Here is a 21,582-nt window from a genome sequence, read left to right on the forward strand (position 1 = left end):
CTTTTACAAAACTACAAAATCTACCCCACTTTACTAGTTGGCAGGGCACCCACAAAGGGAGGCAAAAAAAAGCCTTAGCTATAACCAGAGTTAGTTCTGCCCAGGGTGTTTTCTACATGTGGACCTTAAGCACCTATGACTACAGGATGCAGCTGGCCAAGGATTTGGAATCCTGGTCTTAGCCACCTTTTCCCCTATAACCAATAGCAGTGCTCCTGCTTCCCCTCTGGACAGCAAGAAATTCAGTTCTAGGACAAATAACAGAGCTGGATCAGGTTACTCATTGCAGGTAGTATCTTGTGCCAACCAATGGCTATTCAGAAGCCATGGAGTAGATTCAGTGCATTAGTTCTGAGTCATAAGAAGAGAATCTAAATACAGAAAGGGATTTTAGAAATTATTTGACCCAATTTCTATACCAATGAAGAAGTCTCTTCTAAAACATCCCAATAGGGGCTCGGGTTGTGGCTCAGTGGTACAGCGCTTGCCTAGCATGTGTGAGAATTGGGTTCGATTCTCAGCACTGCATATAAATAAATATAAAAATAAAGATCCATCATCAACTAATAAAAAAAATTTAAAAAATCCCAATAATATAATCTCTCCCTAAAAACTTCAATGTTAATTTACTAGTACTTTCTATTCTTCAGGAAGGCTTTTTCTACAGAAAAAATGTAATTTGTTGAGAGTATTTATAACGTTACCCTATCACTCTCACTGGAATTTAGTTTCCTAAAGTTGGAAAGATGCCTACATGATACTCTTCCCTCCAGGTTATACAATCCCTTGATTCCAAGAGCATCTAGGATATGGTTTCTAGACCTCTCACTTTCAAACCATCCTCTTTTAAAAGTATGCCCATGAAGTACTCTAGGGCATCCACATCAGAACCTATCATTTTACCTTAGTTTTCCCTCTCTTCCTTTCTTTCATTAAGTGGTCAGTTAACACAGTAGACTTGACATTGAGCAATAAATACTTTCTATAAAGGAGGGTGGAAAAAAAGAAAGAAAACCTTACCTCCATGCACTTCTGAAATTTGCTATTTAATGTATTCTATAAGATTATTATTATTTTTTAACTTTGGATCAAACCTAGGAGCATTCTACCTCTGAACTAAAATCCTAGCTCTTTTTTAATTTTTATTTTGATATAGATTCTCATTAAGTTTACCCAGGCTAGCCTCAGAATTGGGATCTGGGATTACAGGTATGTGTCCCCATGCCCAACTTAAAAACAAAACAAAAAAACATTGTGTATACTGTATTTCCTAAAAGTTAGGTCCTATACTTTGTGTTCATTAACTTCAAAATGGATTGCCATAATAGATATCATCTTCATATTTCACGAATGCTTATGTTCTATGTTAAGGTATGTAGTTTTGCTATTTTTAGATGTAAAAATATACTCAATGAATTTTCAAAGTTGTTTCAGTTTTTGCCTCACTCCATTTTTTTGAAATTAAAAAGTTTCCACATCCCACCTCATATGAAAGAGTGGTGACACAAGATACAGGTTTAATAATTAATTTAATTACAAATTGTGACCAATTCTTGACAGTCATATTATTCAGGATATCACAGATGGATTATATAATAGCATTATCTTACATATATAAAAATTAAGAGGAAATAAAGAAGAAATGTGTAGGCTCCATGACACCTTATCACTTAAATTTACAGTATAGAACTTTGTAAACATACAGTGTTATAAGCTAAAGCCTGTCCTCCTATCACCATTCAGCTGCATGACCTTGAACAAATCACTGTTTTCTTGTTTTTAAATTATCTATCACCTGATTGTTCTATCTAATAGAGTCAATTGGCTGCATGCAAAAGTACCTTAAAAAATACCATGCACTTATAAGTGAGAACAATTACTGTAAAGTGATTTGCTATTTTTAGAGTTATACTATTCATATTTCATTAAAAGTCAACATTTATTTGCAAAAGCATCTTTTTTAAAGGAATTCTTTGGCATTAGTCTTAGTGATAATCTTGTAATGATTTTGAAGCCAGTGTTTTGACTCTCAGAAACAGAATATGATATAAAGACATATTAACAGTCACAAGCTTTAATTAATAACTAATAAAACAAAATGCCTTCATATTTATTTTCCAAAATGTAATAATCCAAAAGCAATGATGCAAAGATGTTGAGATATACAAATTGAAGAGGAAGGAACAAAAAACTCACAACGGTTTGCTTAAGTACAAGTGCTGACTGTGGTAACTTGGGAACCAACTTCATTTACACAAAGCTTACTTGTATATAAAACACTGAAAGATAATTACAAAAAAAATTTCTGTAAATTCCTAAAAACTAAAATTCTGAGATTTTGTTTCAGAAAAGTTACTTTTTCGGCAAAACATTTAGCACAGACCACATCATCCTGAAACTATGGCACAGTCAGATAGGCCCTCCAGCCAAAATTTTTACTTTCATTGCTTTTTAATTGCAAAATGACTATCTCTACAGACTCTAAATTGGAGAGGAAACCTATGTTATTTATCATAAAAAAAGGGAAGACTGTCACATGCAGACTAGAACCACATAATTATGAATATCTGGCAAACTGATCTCTATCTGTATATTTATAGGATCTAGCTAACATGATTACTTCAAATTTGGAAACTTGGAGTACAAGGAAAATAATCTGCAAATATTTGTTGCTGACTTACCAAACACTGGGTTATTAATATAGTCTCTATGCTATGATATCTGTGTTATTTCCTGGGAAATTTTTCACACTTTGGGTACTTTAAGCCTTGGGAAACTGTTTTAGGAGCGATTAGATAGATACAAAAAGGGTTATACTTTAGTGCATCCTTGGTTTATCAAAATGAAAACATAAATATTACAAATATTGAAAATGTGAAAATACGATTGTGAGAGCTGCCAACTATTTGGGTACCAATTAGAAATTATCTTCATCTGATTCATCACTCTTGGGCTTGGTAAGCCTTTCCAGTTCCTCTCCATCCTATAAGGAAACAGATAAAATTAGTAATTAATTAAAACAAAATTCAAAAGGTCAAATTTAGATTAGTAAAGAGAAGTCTTACTTAACATGTAAATCAGTATCCTAGTTCATTAAATTGTGAACATCATCTGGTCAAGTTAGATAAGTACTTGGAAAGTTAACTTTAGAAGCATAATGAGGAATAAAAGGAACTTACCTCAATATTACAAAGGATATATGTGGCAAACCCAAAGCCAATATCAAACTGAACAGAAAAATACTGAAAGCATTTCCTCTAAAATGAGGAACAAGACAAGATGTCCACTCTCACCACTTCTATTTATAGTTCATAAAAACTCTAGTCAAAGCAAACAGGCAAGAGAAGAAAATTAAAGGATACAAATAAGAAAAGAAGACATCAAATTATCTGTTTGCTGATGTCATGATCCTATATCCAGAAGACCCAAAAAACTCCACTAAACTTCTAGAGCTGATAAATGAATTTGGCAAAGTAGCAGGATACAAGATCGATATTCATAATTTAATAGATGGCCTATACTCTAATAGTGATTCTGCTGAGAAATAAATCAGGGAAACTATCCTGTTCACAATAACTTTAAAAAACAAAACAAAACAAGAAACATCAAAACCAAAAAAACCTTGAGAATTAATCTAATCAAGGGTGAAAGATCTCTACTAAGAAAATTATAGAACACTGAAGAAAAATTGAAGAAGACCTTAGAAGATGGAAAGACCTCCCATGTTCTTGGATAGGCAGAATTAACATTGTCAAATGGCTATCCTACCAAAATCAATATAAGATTCAATGCAATTCCCATCAAAATATCAATGACATTCTTCACAGAACTAGAAAAGCAGTCTTAAAATTTATCTGGAAGAATAATAAAAGACCCAGAATATCCAAAGCCACCTTGAGCAAGAAGAATGGTGCTGGAGACATCATAATATTTAATCTCAAATTATACTACAGCGCTATAGTAATAAAAGCAGCATGGTACCAGCATCAAAATAGACATGAAGACTGATGGAATAGAAGATAGAGAGACAAACCCACACAGATACACAGTCATCTGATACTTGACAAAGGAATAAAAAACATGTGTCAGAGAAAAGATAGCCTTTTTAACAACTAGTACTAGGAAAACTGAATAGAAATATGAAACTAGATCCCTATTTCTTTCCCTGCCCCCAAATCAAATCAAAGTGGATCAAAGATTTAAGAATTAGACCAGAAATTTTGCAACTGCTACACGAAAACAAAATTAACGCTCCATCATATTGATGCAGGCACTGACTTCCTTAACAAGACCATTAAAGCTCAAGAAATAAAACCAACAAGCAATAAGTGTTCAGTATAGCAAAGAAAAAGATTAAGAGCATGAATAGGGACCCCCATAGAATCAGAGAAAGTCTTCGCAAGCTACTTCTCTGACAGGGAATTAATATCCAGAATATATTAAAAAACTCAAAAAGATTAACCTCAAAGAAACAAATAACCCAAATCAATAAATGAGAAAAACAACTAAAACACATTTCTCAAAAGAAGAAAAACAAATAGCCAACAAATATATGAAAAAATGTTCAACGATATCTAAGGAAAACACAAATCAAAACTACACTAAGTTTTCATCTTGCTCCAGTTAGAATGGCGATTATCAAGAACACAAGTAATAAATAAATTGGGGAAAAAAATGACACTTAAACATCGTTGATGGGATTGCATTTTAGTATAACCACTCTTGGAAGCAGAACAAAGATTTCTCAAAAGACTAGGAATGGAACCACCATACGGCTCCACTATCCCACTACTTGGTATTTATCCAAAAGAACTAAAATCAGCATACTACAGTGATACAGTCACATCAATGTCTACAGCAGCACAATTAAAAATAACTAAATTATGGAACTAGCTCAGGTGCCTATTAATAGATTAATGGATTAATAAAACGTGGAATATATACACAATGGAGTTTTACTCAGCCACAAAGGATGATGAAATTACGGCATTTGCTAGTAAATGGATGGAAACAGAGAACATCATGCAAAGCGAAATAAGCCAGACTCAGAAAATCAAGGTTGAATGTTTTCTCTCATATGTGGAAGTTAGGGCAAATAAGTGGTGGTGGGGGGGGAGTGGGTGGGAAATCGGGTATCATAAAGATAAAGGGAAGTTCAGTGGAGTAGGAGATTGGGGGGGGGGCAGGAAAGGGGAGAAAATGCAAAAATGAATTTAACAAAATCACACTATGTGCATATATAAATATACCACAGTGAATTCCACCTTTATGTATATGTCAAAAGCACCAATCAAAAATAAACAAATGTGCAAAACAAAGATCAGTAGAGTAGATAAAGAATAGGAAAAGGGAGGAGGGAAGGGAAGCAGAAAGACAGGGATCTAAATGGAATAAATCAAATTCCATGCTTGTATGATTTTGTCAAAATGAATCCAACTACTAAGTATAACTATAATGTTGTAATAAAAAATTAAACTTAAAAAAAGTAAAATGTACTCCAAAGTTAACAACATGAGTAAAGTGAGGAGCACCACCTGCTGGTCTTGAGGTAAAACAATTAAAGGATGGAAGAAAAAATATAAACTAGTCTTACTACCTAAATTGATGTTATTTTACTTAAAAGTTGGGGCAAACATCATTATCAGTCCATTGTGGGGGGAAAAGAGGAATTCTGAATGTATACTGGCGGGACTAGGGCATCTGGGATGTAAACTTCTAAATTTTGCATCTTCAGATTTGTTTTATTACCACCTGAGAGGCATGACACTTACAGAAGGTCTGTCATGGATGCTAGTAAGTAACAGATTTCCCAAAGGGTGAATATGTAAATGTGTTCACTGTGAGAAACAGTTCGTATTTTGTATAATCATGAAAATTGTCAAGCTAAAGCTATATAGAAGAGTTCATTGCATTTTTCATCTAACCATATATTTAACTCCTTAATAGAATCTCCAAGATTATGAATTTACTTATAACATGACTGAAATATCCTTCCACATGATTATAAGCAACTGGCATATATTCAGAATAACTACATATGTGTTTTTTCTAGAAATTTTTTTCTCCTACTTGTAAAGATCTTTTTGAAAACTACCTTCGTTAGTGAATTAAAAGAAACTGTCTTTCTGGCACATTGTGGTTTATAAATAACTACAAGAAAAATTAAAGAGCTAGGTTTTCCATGTAAGAAGAGTGATGAAAGTAAAAGATAAACTACTTTTTATGAATGAGGCTTATTTTTCCACCTATTGTGCAGTGGAAAGAGCAAGAGACTAGGAGTCAGACCTCATGGGTTTAATATTAACTCTTTCACTTATTACCTGTAAAACACTTAGCCAGTTTCTTCAATCATAAAGGTAGGGAAACTGGACAAGACCTGGGAAGCATCTTCCAGGTCAGTGATACTATCAACACATAAAGTCCTTGAGAGATGATTTAAACTTTTTCTCCATTCCTGATAGCATTTATCATGAGTCCTTGCAAACATCAATGCACATCTGTTGACTGCTTTCCAACAGTCACAGAGATCTAATACTTTTCTTATTTTTTCTTGAATAAACATGTTTTCAATTTGGGGAAGAACAAGCAAAAAGCAGTATCCTCACAAACTTACCCCACTGGAACGCTCCCAAAGATTGCCACTTAGATCTCTGACCCTCTCTTGCCTAGGTGGATATTCCAGGCTTTGAGGCTTGCTGGCATTATAAATAAAAATGGAGAGAAGGACTGATGGGGCTTCCAAGAAAAACTCCAGGGAGGGCCTGAAGTCAAAGACCAGGACAGATACTGCTGTGATGATGACAGTGGTGACCTGAGCCATCAAGACATGGAACATGTTATCCAGGAACTTGAGAATGAAAGCCACTGAAAGGCCCTGGAATGCAGTTACAAAAATAAGGGCTACTGAAAATACATTGTGTCCATAAAAAAATCCACAGTTCTTAATCTGATCACGGTTACTGCTCTGAAGGCCCAGTGTCAGTCCATTAAAAAGAATGCCAAAGAAATAGAGTTTGCTGTTCTGTATGAAGATGTTTTCAGTGAGCTGGTTCCCCTCCTTCAATATTTTTTCATTATAAATATTGGCCATTGAAGAAATAAAACACTGTACTATAATAAGGATATGGCCCAAGCCAAGGCGAATGTGACTGAAAACTCTAGCTGTGGTGTTCCATTTAGTTTCAGGAAAAGTCCACTCCTTTGCCGTACAATTGTCTTTTCTGGAACATTCACTTCTGAAATGAAGGCATGAATTGGATGGGGTGAAGAAGGCATCATGATGAAATCCATGTCCTGCCAGGTTATGCTGTGAAGTTTTAGTGCCAGCAGTTAGGGCCACAATAGACAAGAAGAGAATCAGGAGGGAAGCCCACTGTGTCCAGTTTAGATGCCGCCTGTTCCAAAGATGAAAAACAAGATTTTACTACTGTCTTTCCCACCTGTATCCACTGTTTCTACTGAAAACCCAGAAACTCAAGTGCTTGTTGAATAAACTATACCCAGTTTTGCTAGCATTCCCCACACTTCAAGTTCAAAGAAAACCTGCTGGTGGTATCTCTGTGTCTCAAATTTGACACTTTAATTTGCTTTCATAATAACTTCCCTTAAGGCCATTCAATCATTTCTTCTTCTTGTAGGTTTCCTTTTAGGCAGCAAGTTTAACAAAGCACCATCTCTACATCCAGAGCTATCTTGGTACAGAAACCTCTGTGCTACAAGATTGGTTACAGCAGTGATTCTCAAATTGGTTTCTAAAGACCAGAAAAAATGCAGAGTAGCTTCAGAAATCTTCTATATAGATGAATCCCACCCACCAGCCCCCTGAAAGGAGATCTATTCTTCAGAAGTGTTCATGACCCAAAAAATATTTAAGGAAGCTAGCTCCTGAATGAAGGTCCTAATCAGAAAAGCATTATATTGTTAACTACTAGCTGATAAGGCAAGGAAAAAAAAAGATTTTGGGGGTAGCATTTCAGTTTAAAAATCTAACAATGCTTTATTTATTCATTTTACCTTACAACAGACTTGTGAGATACAGGAGATATGAATTATTATTCCATTTTGCTTAATCATTCAGTTCAACAGACATTTAATAAGCAGCTACTACATGCCAGGCAAACTGGGGAGATAAAGACTTGATCTTTCTCCTTAATGAATTTATGCTTTAATAAGGAGAGTTATAAACCAAATAATGGCAGTAGAATGTGTGACAAATGATACATGGAACCACTGAAGTACACTGAGGAAGGAGCACTTGAATCTGTAAACAAAGTCAGGTATAGCTTCAATGAGGAAATGACACTTGAGATGAAAAACATCTAAATGGACATTGGTCATCTCCAGGCAGAGTGACGTATCTATATAAAGGCAACAATCATTTACAATGTTAACGAAGAACAAAGGAATATCTCAGGTTGTGGTACTCTGGGATACTTCTGGAGAGAACAAAATCTTGATACTAGAAAATCAATTAGGTTAAAAAAGGGAGAAGCCAAGAAAAGAAAATGACATAAGTAAAGGCAGAAGAGTAAAGTTATATACGAGAACCAGAAGTCCTAAGAATTTTATTGGAGTACTTATTGAGCACCTACTTTTGGGGGTCAGGCTCTGAGGGAAGAAAGCTGTCTTGAAAGGTTAACTGATTTCCCTAAGGTCTATATTATGAAGGAGTAAGAAAGGGATTTGAGTCACAGTTTTGTATGTTCTAGATCATCACAACTTTTTAAGAATAATTCTGAGGGATGGGGATGTAGCTCAGTGGTAGTGTGCTTATATATCATGCTAAAGGCCCTGAGTTCAATCCCCATACTGCTAAAAAAACTAAAACCAAAACAAAATGACAACAGAAAAACTTCAGAAATAATTCTGAGCTCCCATGATATATATATGAAGGGTAAACACATAGGTATGATTCCACTAATACTTCTATATAGCTTCATGCTCTTACACTGTGAAACCCATACCAGTCTAGACAGCAACACACCTGTCTGCACACTCTCATGTCTTCTCATTTACATAATTTTCTAATTAACTAGAGCTAGAGCTCAGTGATGGGGTTAGCTATAGCTCTATGTCATGAGGTCAAAAATTGTGAACTAGTTTCCTAAATTTCTGAAGGTACAGCTGCTACATACTAAGTAGTGGAAAGCAAACAGAAATGGTAAGACAAAATTACAGAGATGAAAAATGGATGTCTGATTTATTAAAATAATTATATAAACAAATATTATACATAAGAACCAAGGCAAAAACAGTATCTTTAGAAATTTTCAATTCTTGGAGATATAGACTCTCCCTTAATATTGAAATTGCAAATAAAGAATCTAAGGAAACGAACTATTAAACTAAATAATACCTACTCTAAACAATTACTCACCTGAGGTAATATTCCAGAGAAGGTAAAAATTATTAAAAATTATTAAGAAATTGTATGCTTTCCAAAAAATATAAAGCTTCATAAATTATCCTGCAAAATTAGCTAAGGACTTGTGTATTTATAAATGATGACCAATTCTGTATGGAAAAGTTTATTCTTCAGCTTAATTAATGTAATAAAATAGTTCACTTATCTAATCCTTTCTCTGTTCAAGTAAAACAGAGTCAATCACTACTAAGAGTTGACTGCTAAGTGAACTGAGTGGCTAAAAGACCACTTTTCCTGATGGCCTCTGCTCCCAAATCTCTGTTCCCAAATGTGTTTTTACCTGGTGACCTCCTTATTGTCATAACATATTTTAACAACTACATAAATGATAAACTATGAAAAGGGATACTGTTTTATTTAAAACTGAGCTGAAACTTTTAGAAAGACTAGGTAAAGGCAAATAATTCAGAAGATAAAAAGCTGGTTGTAAATTATATATAGGTAAGCTAATTGTAAAGGTTAGGGAAAAATAATAAAAATCTTGATGAGTTATCTTTCTTAGAAGTATTTTCAAATACTTGATGTGCTTTAAGGTAACTGAAACCAGAAGTCATGGATCATAAGTGACTATAGCTTCATACAAGAAAGAAACCAAAGAACTCCAATTAGCAAACCCTACATATACTCAAGGGAAAAACCCTAGCTCAACAACAGAAAGATGTTCATCAAAAGGATGAACAGATAAACAAAAGTTAAAATAAATTTAGATTTACACACAAACACTATCCCCATTTGCAGTTTTGTTTCTCATGCAAACCCCAAACTAATAAATGAAAGACTCCAGACAAAACCATTTATAAGTTTCAAATTCTCTGATGTTGTAGGCAGGATAAAATCTCATTACAGCAAGTCTGCCCCACCTTATTATGAATCATCCCCTTTCCCTGTGTATCTGTGTTGTATATGCTACCCACCCATCAGTCAGTTATCATATTGACACTTGAGGTATCACAGAGCTTGTGCTCAAGTAATGCTCATTTTACTTAGTAATAGCTTTAAGGAGCAAGAATAATGATGCCAACAATTCAGAAATGCCAAAGAGATGCTGTAAAGCACTTCCTTTAGATGAGAAGGTTAAAGTTCTCAACGGGGGCGGGGGGGGGGAAGGAAAACAAAATACATGTTTTGCTGTCAAACTTCAAACTGCAAAAATTGTACTCACAGTATATGGCAAATATTTAGTTAAGATGGAAAGGGCATTACATTTGTATATGTATATAGAGAAAAAACTACTGTAACAGGGTTCAGGCATCCACTGGGAGTATTAGAATGTCTATCTCCCATAGATAAGGGGCGGAGGGATTACTGTTTTTGCAGTTAGCCCTCTGTATGCATAAGTGCTGCATCAATAGATTCAACTAACTGCAAACCAAAAATATTTAAAAAATTTTTATCTGATCATGTACAAGCTTCATGATTTCCTAAACAATACAGTATGATAACAATTTACAAAACATTTACATTGTATTAAGTATTTTAAGTAATCTAGAAATGACAGAGTATATGGTAGGTTACATGCAAATACTAAGAGACCTGAGCATCCATAAATTTGGTATCTGCAGGGGTCCTGGAACCAATCTGCTATGAATATCTACGGATGACTATATATTGAGATTCTCCATTATGAGTTTACCTAGTAACTGAACAATCACATTCAAATTGTGTCAGATAAAAATAATTCTACCATCTTTCTACCATATTTGGAAAGATGGTAGAATAGTAAATATGGTAGATAGTAAATCAAGGCAGAGCATCAAAACAATTTAGTAGGTTATGAAATAATTTATTTTCTCAAGGCACTGTACAAAATACATTTCCTAGTAGCAAAGAGACCAACTGGAGTAGATTTAAGAGAAATCATAAAGCTTTGTAAAGTAAATAAATAATTTTGAAGAAAATGCTTACAATCCTGAGTGGGATATTTCTTAATTCTTCTGCTGGTTGGGACAGGGTGTGTATCAAAATGTGTTTGTTAATGATCTTTTCCCACAGCTTTGCTTTGGTAACATCAGAGAACCTTATACATATAAGTAGGTAAAAATAACTGCTAATCATGGTTATTTTGCTGTAAAATATAAATTTCCAGGTTGATGCTGTTATTTTCCAAAGCCAAAGCAAACAAGATTAAACAACTCTGCTAAGGTGCAAGAGCAAACCAATAAGGCAGACTTGAAGGCAGAATGTCTGCCACCAGTTTCCACTTTGAATTAGTGGCTACATTTCAAAGAACAAATCTATATTCACATAGAGTTTCTTTAGAAAAGTCAATAGGACATTTAAATGGTATTTTCCCCCCACTTTCAAATTCCTCCAACTAATTCTTGCATTAATCACCACCTAATTTTTTCTACTTTTGCAGCCTTATTATACCTGTATAGAAAAGTTGTTTGATGGCTCTGTTAGAGTCAAGTATAAAACAACTATATTCTAAATGAAAAATGAGTTATGGCAAACAAACCAAGAACATGTGATAGAACCCTTAAGGTGCTACTCCAAAGTCAAAATTTCATGGCAAAGGGCAAAGGAATGATCATATGACCCACAAAGAGTAATATTAAACAGGGAAAAACAAACAACATATACCACCAATGACAAAATGATTAAAAGAGAACACAGTTAAGGTGAAGAGAGGAAAATTATTCAGCTTCTAAAAAGATGGAAATCCTGTTGCATGCTACAACACAGAAGAACTTTGAGAACATAAATAAGTGCAAGAAGCCAGTCACAAAAAGAGAATGTATGATTCCACTGACATGAGGTTTCTAAAGCGGTCAAATTCACAGAAACAAAAAAGTAGAATGAATGGTGGTTACCAAGCGTGGGAGGAAGAAAAAGAGAGTTGTTTAATGTGTTCAGAGTTTCAAATCTGTAAGTTGGAAAGCATGATTGGTTGCACAATAAAATGAATATGCCTAATATACAGAATCATATAATAAAAAAATGGTTAAGATGGCAAATATGCTGTGTTTTTAACAATTAGAAAAGTTAAAAATGTAATAAAAGCTAATACTAAATAAAAGAATACTTAAAAGTCATGCTCATAAAGACAATATTAATTAGCACACTATTGTGGCTTTATTATTTAGAGATGCATCAGTGCTAATTTTTGAATTAGTACAATTAAGACCCACTCAGGTTGCTAATTTAGCTTTCCTGGAAGAAATAAAACTGGAGTGGTTTTATTATTCTTTACTATAAACACTTCCAAGGGCTCAAAACAGAGAGATATTTATTAACATGTCTAAGAACCAATATTATTGTTCTGAAAATAAGAGGTAAAGTGCATGGAAAATATTTTTAGCTTTAGTTCATAAATGTGATTACTAAAATTTGCAAAATATAATTATTATTATAATTAATGTTAAAACAAAATTTACAGTACAAGTAGATTTGAATTTGCTTATATGAAGAATTAACTTTCTTAATACAAACAGTTAAATGCTTAAAAATTTAACTAGATTTACTAGAGGGTAAAGTTAGAACAACTAACGAATGAATTTCAAATCATGTATGATTTGGCAAATGAAGTTTTAATGTAATCTCAATATAAAACTTGTATATTATCTAATAACTTAAGTTTTATACTATGTGTCCTAATGAACTGTCATTTCACTGGAAAAAATTTGAGGCCTCTACTCCCTTATTAAACTGTGAACATTTTATTAAATGTTGGAACCAGTTTTTTTTTTGGTTCATGGAAGTACATCTCCATTTTATCACAGGAACTAAATACAAAAATATTATCACTTACACAAATTCTCCTAGAATGCAATTTTTTACAAAGTGAATTTCATGTTGATTTCAAAGGCTTCAAAACATTTTTTGGAATCGCATTCTTTTAACTTGCTAGTTATAGAATTATTTTTACAATTCACAACTAAAGTGAAGAACATGATGCACAAAGCAAATTTCAATGTATTCTAACATTTAAACTATACTAAGTGTACTGTTAATTTTTAAAAATATCTCACATTAACTATCAAGTTGACTGTTTCCTCAGAGTAAATGTTTCTAGAAACTCAAATAATTTATATAATAAATGTATCATGGATTCAACAAACATTTAGGCTGCCTCTATATAAGCTATCCATCCTTTAGTACACATAAATTATTAAGGAACACCTATCACATAACATATAAATAAGAAATTAAGAAGATAAAAAGAGTGTAAAATTTAAAAACCGTCATGACAAATATAACAAAAAGTTAATTTTATTCTTTTATCGTCATTATTAACAAATTCATTTGAGATTAAGTACCTACCATCTTTGTATCAGCCTACTTCAGACTATGATATTTTCCTTTTTGCTTTGTAACAGAGCCTATTTACTGAAAAATGTTTATACTACTCAGTGGTCCTCCTGGATATTGTAAAGATGGGTGAAAACATTTTTAAGTCTAAAAGTCCATCATTCTTATTCATTTTGACTAGATTCTTCAAACAAATTGTCTTCCAGTTAGGGATCAAATCATGAACTTATCTCAAAGGGTTAAAAAAAGAATTTGCCACTCTATCATCTCCAAAGAACTAATGTATTAAATATCTTAGGAACCTCCTGATTCCCTATTAAGTGTCCAATCGACTGTATTTAAAAAGCTTATGAATTCTTTCTTGAAAATCTGGCACTAAAAATTAAAGTACTAATTATAGCCCAATTAATTATCTTATTTTTGAGATGCTCAAGACATTTTATATATATCTGATCACAGAAGTTTTAGACAGGCTATCACTGGAGTTGCTTTCAACATGGGTTAAACAATGTGCCCAATACACAAAGCCAATTAGGAACAAAATCCTGGTCTTGGGATTCGGAGGGCTCAGTGCCCCGGGTATATCATCTGAAACCAGGCTGTGCCATTTTGAAGTATGATATATGCTTTCACAGCAAGCTACTTACTTCAGCACTATCCTGAATAGAAGAGCTGTTGTTATAATGCTAAAATTTGAGAAGATAACAGCCATGGCCTAGAAAGAAAGAGAAGATAGAATTACAATCCAAACAGAGTACTGACCTAAGAAATCTCCCAGTTTGGTAATTCACCTGACAAAAAAAGCTTTTTCGTAAAAAACCAGAGGGGTTATTAGGGCAGCTATTTCACTAGAGGATTAAATTCCATTTTTATTGCTTGTTAAATTTATGGAGATATGATCAAATTATTGTTCAGGCTTTGAAACTGTGTGTTTGAGTTCAGGCAATGCCTGTGTAAATAATCTTTATGTGTAAATAATCTTTATGTGTAAATAATCTTTATGGAAATACTTATGACTTGTAAAGGTTTAGGTCTAGAAATTAACAGCTACCATGCTTATGAAATATACTTTCCATTGCTTTCAATACACTTTATAGATTTTTAATACTGCTTCTATAGGTGAGTAGAAAGGAAGTACCGTTAGGCCCATTTATATGGTAATAAAATTTAGATAGATTTTTAAGGATCTTTACTGTTCTAGAAATTGAATCAATTTTCCAGCTTGAACTGACATGACTCAAAATCAAACTCCACCCTTTGGATTGATTCAAGTTATTCTAAACACTTAGAAATATGTTAGCCAGATTTTATAGTGGTCTGTTTTTGTGAATTCTGTCACACTTCATAGGAACAATATTAATTTGAATGTGTATATAGTTTGCTCAGAAAGCATGAAAATCTATCACTGCTCTATACAACTGGACCTGACAATATCAATAATTTTTAAAATAAATCCTATGATTTGGTTCACCCTGCTTTCTTCCTTGCTATCAATTTAAGTTGATTAAACTCCACAGAGAGCCAGGTGTAGTGGCACATCCTTGTAATCCCAGTGAATCTAAAGGCAAAGGCAGGTGGTTTGCAAGTTCAAGGCCAGCATGGGCAACTTGGCAAAACCTTGTCTCAAAAAAAAGGGTTTGAGAAGTAGTTCAGTGGTAGAGCACTCCTGATTCCAATCCCTAGTACCAACAGTATAAAAAAAACTAAAAATAAACTCCAAAGAGTACAAGTAGTCTTATGTAACCACTAATGATAGCAAACATGGCTAATAAGCAGCTACATTAAAACTGAAAAAGAATAATTCAAAAAAACTAACAATAATTCAAAGAATATACCATTGTTGCTTTTCTACTGAATTTTTAAAAATTTTCATTGATGTGCAATAATTGTAAATATTTATGGGGTACATAAAGGGTGATAATTTGATACATATATAATGTAATATAATACGTGTAATATAATATAATGATCAAATCAAGGTGATTAGCATTTCTACCTTCTTAACCATTTATCTTTTCTTTTATTGGAAAACTTTGAATTGGGTTTTTTCAGAGTATGTCTCTGTAAGACAAATTCTTGTGAACCCCCAGTTAAAAGAGAAAACTAAGATGAGGAAAATGTTTGGTAAGAGTAAAGAAGTGGTGGTCCTGGATAAATATACCAAGGGCAATGCAAACACACCTAACTAAGCAGCCTGGTTGGTTTGAGGAATTCTAAACACTGTTACCATATAGTACTATAGAATAAATCAAACATAAGAGCTATTTGCCCCTAAATTTCCATGTATCTCCATTTAATTCTTTCAATAGGCTCAAATAGAAATACAAGAGTATGCCATGTGGTTTGTTTTATAATATCTGTGTTTGTACATTATTGGGAAGGAAAAGCAAAACAATAAATACAGAGGAAAAAGAAGAAACATGCAGCAGGCATGGTGGAGCACACCAGTGATCCCAGTGGCTTGGGAGGCTGAGACAGGAGGATCCCAAGTTCAAAGTCAGCCTCAACAACTTACTGAGGAGCTAAACAACTTAGGATGACCCTGTCTCAAAATAAAAAATAAAAAGGGCTAGGGATATGACTCAGTGGTTAAGTATCCTGGTATCCAAAAAAAAAAAAAAAAAAAAAGAGAGAGAGAGAGAGAGAGAGAGAGAGAAGGAAAGGGGTATAAATTTAGAGTTTCTCTGTTGGATACAAAAAAAAAAAATACAACAAATATTTATTTACTGAATGTGAATAATTATATTGTTAGGCACAGGAATTCTCAAATCTAAAAAAAGAAGTAGAAACAAGAATTTATGAGAAGACACGTTTTAGATGGACTGAGCACTAACTACCAACATGGGTCAAGGAGCTAAAAGTAACCTCAAGTGATCAACTAGTCCAGATTCCTGCTTTTGACCTAGATTAGTTTATTTCTACTTAATAAATAGAGTAACTGAAACTTAGAGCAGTTAGGGCCTAACTCGTTACATAGCTTTTAAGTTGTGAAAAAAATGTTAAAATCTCCTCTTTCCTACTATAGTGCTATTGCGCCTTTTCATCCTGTTCTAAAATTCACCTGGTTACATGTAACAGGTTTCACAGAGATCAGTGCCAATAAAAATCCTACTTACAACCAAAATGCCCACTTTAACCTTTTAAAGAAACTTAAAACACATTTTGGCAATAAAGGCAATAGAGATACTCATTTTATAAGATGTTAATAGGAATACATATTTGAGTATCAAACTGAGTAATGGGTAAAAGCAGAAGACCAAACTTCAATGTTGATTACTGATGGCTTTCCAAAGTGACACAAAGGCTTTTTCTGTTGGGAGGATACAATCCTTACTCTCAAAGAATTTGCTGGTTAAATGATAAAATTAATAAAAAAGAAAATCTACACAAATAGAAAGCATTTAAACTACATTAGAACAGATGTAAGAGAGATATTTTCTGAGTTAATAACGGAAGTCTGCTTGGATGTTGAGATTGAGATTAGAGGCTGATTACAGTATGGCTCAGAATACAGGCAGACTGACTAAGGTTACACAAAGAGGCATGGCTTCAGATCTCTTGGGACAAGGAGCAACTCCACCATAGCAGTCAGTACACTTAAATATAGTAATCTCTAACAGTGACAGAACCTGGCAAGCAGATCCATAATTTCACTTTCTAATGAATCTGGGAAAATTTCAGCAAGGTCAGTCAGAGCCACAAGAAACTAAGACAGTCGAGGAAAATGATGGGGAAAAAAAAAGGAAGATACTTTCTGGGACTCATTTCTCTGTTATCGTTTCAATGGCATTCTGTCATATTTACTTACAGGCTGAAGATAGGATAGGACATAGAAGACAATCAAGTTGTCCAGGAAATAGAGAAAGGCAGGAATGGACCACTTCATGAAATTAGAGAATTCCTTCCAGGAAGCACATCTCAAATTTCTACTTCGATGAGGTTCTACAGAAAAAAACAGAGCAATAAATAAATAATCTTGATGAGAAAGCCTATATTTTTAGAGAAAGTACATTATATCTGATCACTGATAGAATTCGTCAAAAGGGGTTTTATAAGCTTGCTTCCTAAGTGGTCATTAGCCTATAAAAAAAAGATAATATGGAACTTTACTAGTCTCTCTCTAACCCACCTTTGTGTCCCATCACTGACAATCAGCAACATCCTTATTAGGATAATACTGATTATCCTAATTCCTATTAACTTAAAGCAGAAGTATTGTTTAAGTTGACTCAAGATACACATGTGGTTTCTCTTATATCTCTGAGAACATAAGAATAAGAGAAAAATCAATGTTGGAATAAGTGTGTTGGGGAAACAAGTTTCATGTTGGGATTCCTTCCTACCCTGCAGAAGACCAGGAAACGGAATTAATATGTAGAAATTTATACATATGGAACTAAAAGCAATTAAAATTAACTTTTACTAATTCTAGTGTGAGTTTTTATCCAGTTCCAGACTGCCAAACACTGCAACAGAGAGAATGTAAAATGAAAAGAGAAGCAAACAGTTTAAACTCTGCAAGTAATGCTTGAGTTTCATGAAATTAAAACTAACTAGTATTCCACTAACTAGAAACTCTACACAGATTGAAACCCTTGAATGTTAAAAGTCATGTTCCCAAGGCAATCACTTTAATGCTTTACATTTTATGTTTACCTCATCTGAGAAGACAGATCAAAGAAGCAGTGGGTTAAGGGTTCATAACTGGGGAAATGAGGTGAAGAATTACGACAAAGACCTGTACATTCCATAAAGGGTAATACTTTTACATTTGAGGAAAGGATTACTATCCCTATTTAATAGTTCTACCTCAAAACATAGAACCTCTTTGACTCCAGAGTTTCTATGGTGACTTCCCTGTACAAAATGGGAACTGTTTTGCAATATGATGCATAGCACCTCACATTAGCAGTGATTTAAAAAATCCTGAATTTAGATAAAAAACCAACGGGCTTGTGAAACCATAACAAGAACAAGTATGAGGGAAAGCAGTGGACAGGATGTGTGGGTTCGTGTACTTGCTTTGTCCTTTCTAGTACAGCTCTACAGAATACTTTGAGCATACTTCTCTACCTATAATAAAACACAATTATGTTAGTGTCTTAGCTTCCTCAGATATAAAAAGGACCAGAATGATATAAACTGTCATTTCCAGTTCTAATGTTTTTTGATTCTGCGATTACATAGTACCATTTCAAGACTCACCTTTCTTTATAACACAGAAGGACACAAGCACACAGAAAACTAGCTTCACCAGTTCTGAGCATACATTCACAGTAGTTGGTAGATAATCATACTTGTTCTCTGAAATATAATAGAAATGTTTTCTTAACTATACTTTTTATTCTATATGTTTGTATGCAGTTAATAATTATAATTGTTTTTAAACTTAAAAGCTGGCTTTGCACTGACTGCAATAAATTTCTTACCATTTGCTTTGCTTTTATGAAATTTTGAAACAGTTCATCCAGTGTATTAGCTATCTCTCTTTTATTTAGCTTTAAGTTATAAAGCATGCCTAATGCTTTCATCCATGTTACTAATAAATATGTTGAATAGACTAGGGCCAATAGCAAAGAAAGCTCTGTAGCAAGGCATTGCAGACTGCCTTCTAAATTGACCATTTAATTGACACTTGGGAGTCTGACTAATCAAGCTGTTATGATTTTACATGCTGTATTATTACTCAGTTTATGGTTCTTCTTATGTGACCTTTCTACCTTATTAAAATCAAGGTATACTTTATCAATGGCATTTCCTTAACTCAGAATTTTCCAGTGTATTTCATATCATAGTACACACAGAAAACATTTTTAGCCTTTTTATCCACTATCTCTGCATCTTTGACATATTTCTATTTCTATTTTCACAATGTGTTTCTATGTATGTCTCCCCAAATAAAGTGAGTTCTTAAGGATAAGGTCAATAGCTTATGCACTTTGAAGTCATATCACTAAGACTTAGCCTAGGACCTGACAGAAGTTAACTGACATTGAGACACACAACTCCCCAAGCAGATCATTTAGAGTGATGATATCATGGTTTTGAGTGTTATCAATAAGTAGTGAGAAGTACTCATAACAATTTTATGGAATTGACGTATTTGCTTAAATTCTTACATTTAAAAAAATAATAATTTATTGGGCACATACTTATCAACTACATTATAAACTATATTAACCAATTGATATAATAATTATACCTCAAAAACAGCAAGTGACAAATATATTCTCCCATCTACTTCAAAATAGGCTGAAATTATACATTTTGTTATATGCCCAGAAACACCTGCTGATTGAAGCAGTAATCAGATGTTGTAAGATGTTCTATACAAAGGGTTTGATTTAGTGCTTGCCTGAACCAGACTGCACTATCAAAATTTTGTCTTGCTGAGGAATGAAAGGTTAAAGAATAATATTTAAACATGCTTTATCATTCATATGAAGGAAAGCACTTCATAAGGTTTTATTATCTCCATTTTATACACAAGGAAACCAAAGACAGGAGAGAATGTGTTATTAAGTATTCTATATAGTTCTCCTCTTGCCCCTGTAAGAGTTATTTCTATTTTTCACACTTGAATAAATTCCACTCCTTCAACTCTCTCTCTCTCTCTCACACACACACAAAAGGATTCTATATGGACTTGTAAGTCTTAACTTACCTTCATTGGCAGAGTATTTTACCAGTAAGATGCGACTTGAGCTTAAAGCAATGAATAAGGCACCTAGCAGGAATGTATACATTGTCGAGAAGGGCCATAACCCAGGCCGCCTACAGCACTTTCTTTCCATTCTACTGATTTTAAATTGCCTTAAAGAGAAGAACACTTTCATGAGTAACCCTGTTGTCAGACCTAGAGATTAAACATAATGCAAATATCACTGACTGTGCAGACTAGGAAATTTTCAGTAATCTGGCTATGGCTATATCAGAATCAAAAAACTTGAATACAGGAGAAAAATGGGGAAAGGAAATGAAAAATCAAAATCAAAATCTGTTAAGAGGGGGTACTCAAGAGAGAAACGGCAGGGCCGGATTAGAAATGCTGACCAATCGTAGCATGTGAGAATCTGACATTTTGGTACTGCAGAAAAGCAGTCCAACTCATCTGCAACTTTTCCCTGAAACCAGAAACAGGATTTTGGAATTATATTTTGAGTAGCAGCTCTTCCCTCAGATGAAGAAAAGGGGTTTTCTGGAAGAGATTTCTTTGTCATAATGACCAAAATGAAAATGTCTAAAACACAGCTGCTAATTTTTACTCCACTGGTGTGGGAAACAGAAGAGCCAATCTTTGGGTTCAATGAGTCTCAGGCCCTCTTTTGACAGCTTGAGGACACGAAATCCCAGGCTGGCTGAGTACATGCCCAAAGCCTCCCAGCATACCGGTAAGCACTACACATGGAGCCCGGGACTGGAGAGAAAATGCCAATTCTACAGCGCAGCCAGGCACAAGCATGACAGAACCAACGAGACACCTCCAATTTACAAGGAGGCCAGGTTTCCCTCCACAGAGAGGGAAACCCTTTCATTACACCTGCGCAGTAAGGAGCTCGACTGGCAACACTCCCCCCCCCCCTTTATGCGCACGCGCAATACTTTGCCTGCGGGGCGCGGTTACCTCAGCCGTCAGAAAAGCTTCTAGTGGAAGAACGCACATCATAAAGCTAAGACAGTGACTGTTTAGCTCCGTAGTAGCAGCAGTAGGTTTTTACGGTCCATAGGAAGGGAAGCTATAAGAGGGAAACAGAGGCGAAAAAGCCTCTCCCCTCGGCTCCTTATTCCGGAACAAAAAGCAAGATAACGTCTCGACCTGAATAGAGCGTACTCTGCGCCCATTGCGCAAGCGCGCTCAGTGTTAGGCTTCCGGCGGGTGGGGAGAAGAGGCGCGATCCCGCCCCGCG

At 34.3% G+C, this 21,582-nt stretch overlaps 1 protein-coding gene across 4 annotated transcripts; it reads right to left on the minus strand.

The window, feature by feature from the left end:
- Nucleotides 1-1,512: 1,512 nt before the first annotated feature.
- Nucleotides 1,513-21,538, minus strand: Slc35a5 (solute carrier family 35 member A5). Of its 4 annotated transcripts, none has more exons than XM_015478520.2 (7): nucleotides 21,300-21,538; nucleotides 20,340-20,488; nucleotides 18,881-18,979; nucleotides 17,484-17,617; nucleotides 14,323-14,390; nucleotides 6,614-7,394; nucleotides 1,513-2,983 (listed from the first exon to the last, which is right to left on the minus strand). In XM_015478520.2, exons 2-7 carry the CDS (start codon nucleotides 20,467-20,469, stop codon nucleotides 2,918-2,920), a joined length of 1,278 nt encoding a protein of 425 aa, XP_015334006.1. In that variant the 5' UTR covers nucleotides 20,470-20,488; nucleotides 21,300-21,538; the 3' UTR covers nucleotides 1,513-2,917. The 4 variants fall into 4 exon arrangements, with proteins under 4 accessions (XP_015334006.1, XP_048659271.1, XP_015334005.1 ...); XM_048803314.1 differs by having other exon boundaries at nucleotides 21,269-21,538; XM_015478519.2 differs by lacking the exon at nucleotides 21,300-21,538 and adding an exon at nucleotides 21,065-21,223.
- Nucleotides 21,539-21,582: the final 44 nt, after the last annotated feature.

This window comes from Marmota marmota, unplaced genomic scaffold (assembly GCF_001458135.2).
Source record: "Marmota marmota marmota unplaced genomic scaffold, marMar, whole genome shotgun sequence".
In the NCBI taxonomy this organism is placed as follows: domain Eukaryota; kingdom Metazoa; phylum Chordata; class Mammalia; order Rodentia; family Sciuridae; genus Marmota; species Marmota marmota.

What these genes read in the sequence shown, in the direction of transcription:
- Slc35a5 (XM_015478519.2), bottom strand. Translation starts at nt 21,210, where the DNA reads ATGAAAGGGTTTCCCTCTCTGTGGAGGGAAACCTGGCCTCCTTGTAAA. An exon ending in CTATTCAGGATAGTGCTGAA is followed by an intron (nt 7,395 to 14,322) that starts GTAAGTAGCTTG and finishes TCTTTGGAACAG; the next exon opens with GCGGCATCTAAACTGGACAC. An exon ending in TTTGGGAGCGTTCCAGTGGG is followed by an intron (nt 2,984 to 6,613) that starts GTAAGTTTGTGA and finishes GTTTCCTTATAG; the next exon opens with GATGGAGAGGAACTGGAAAG.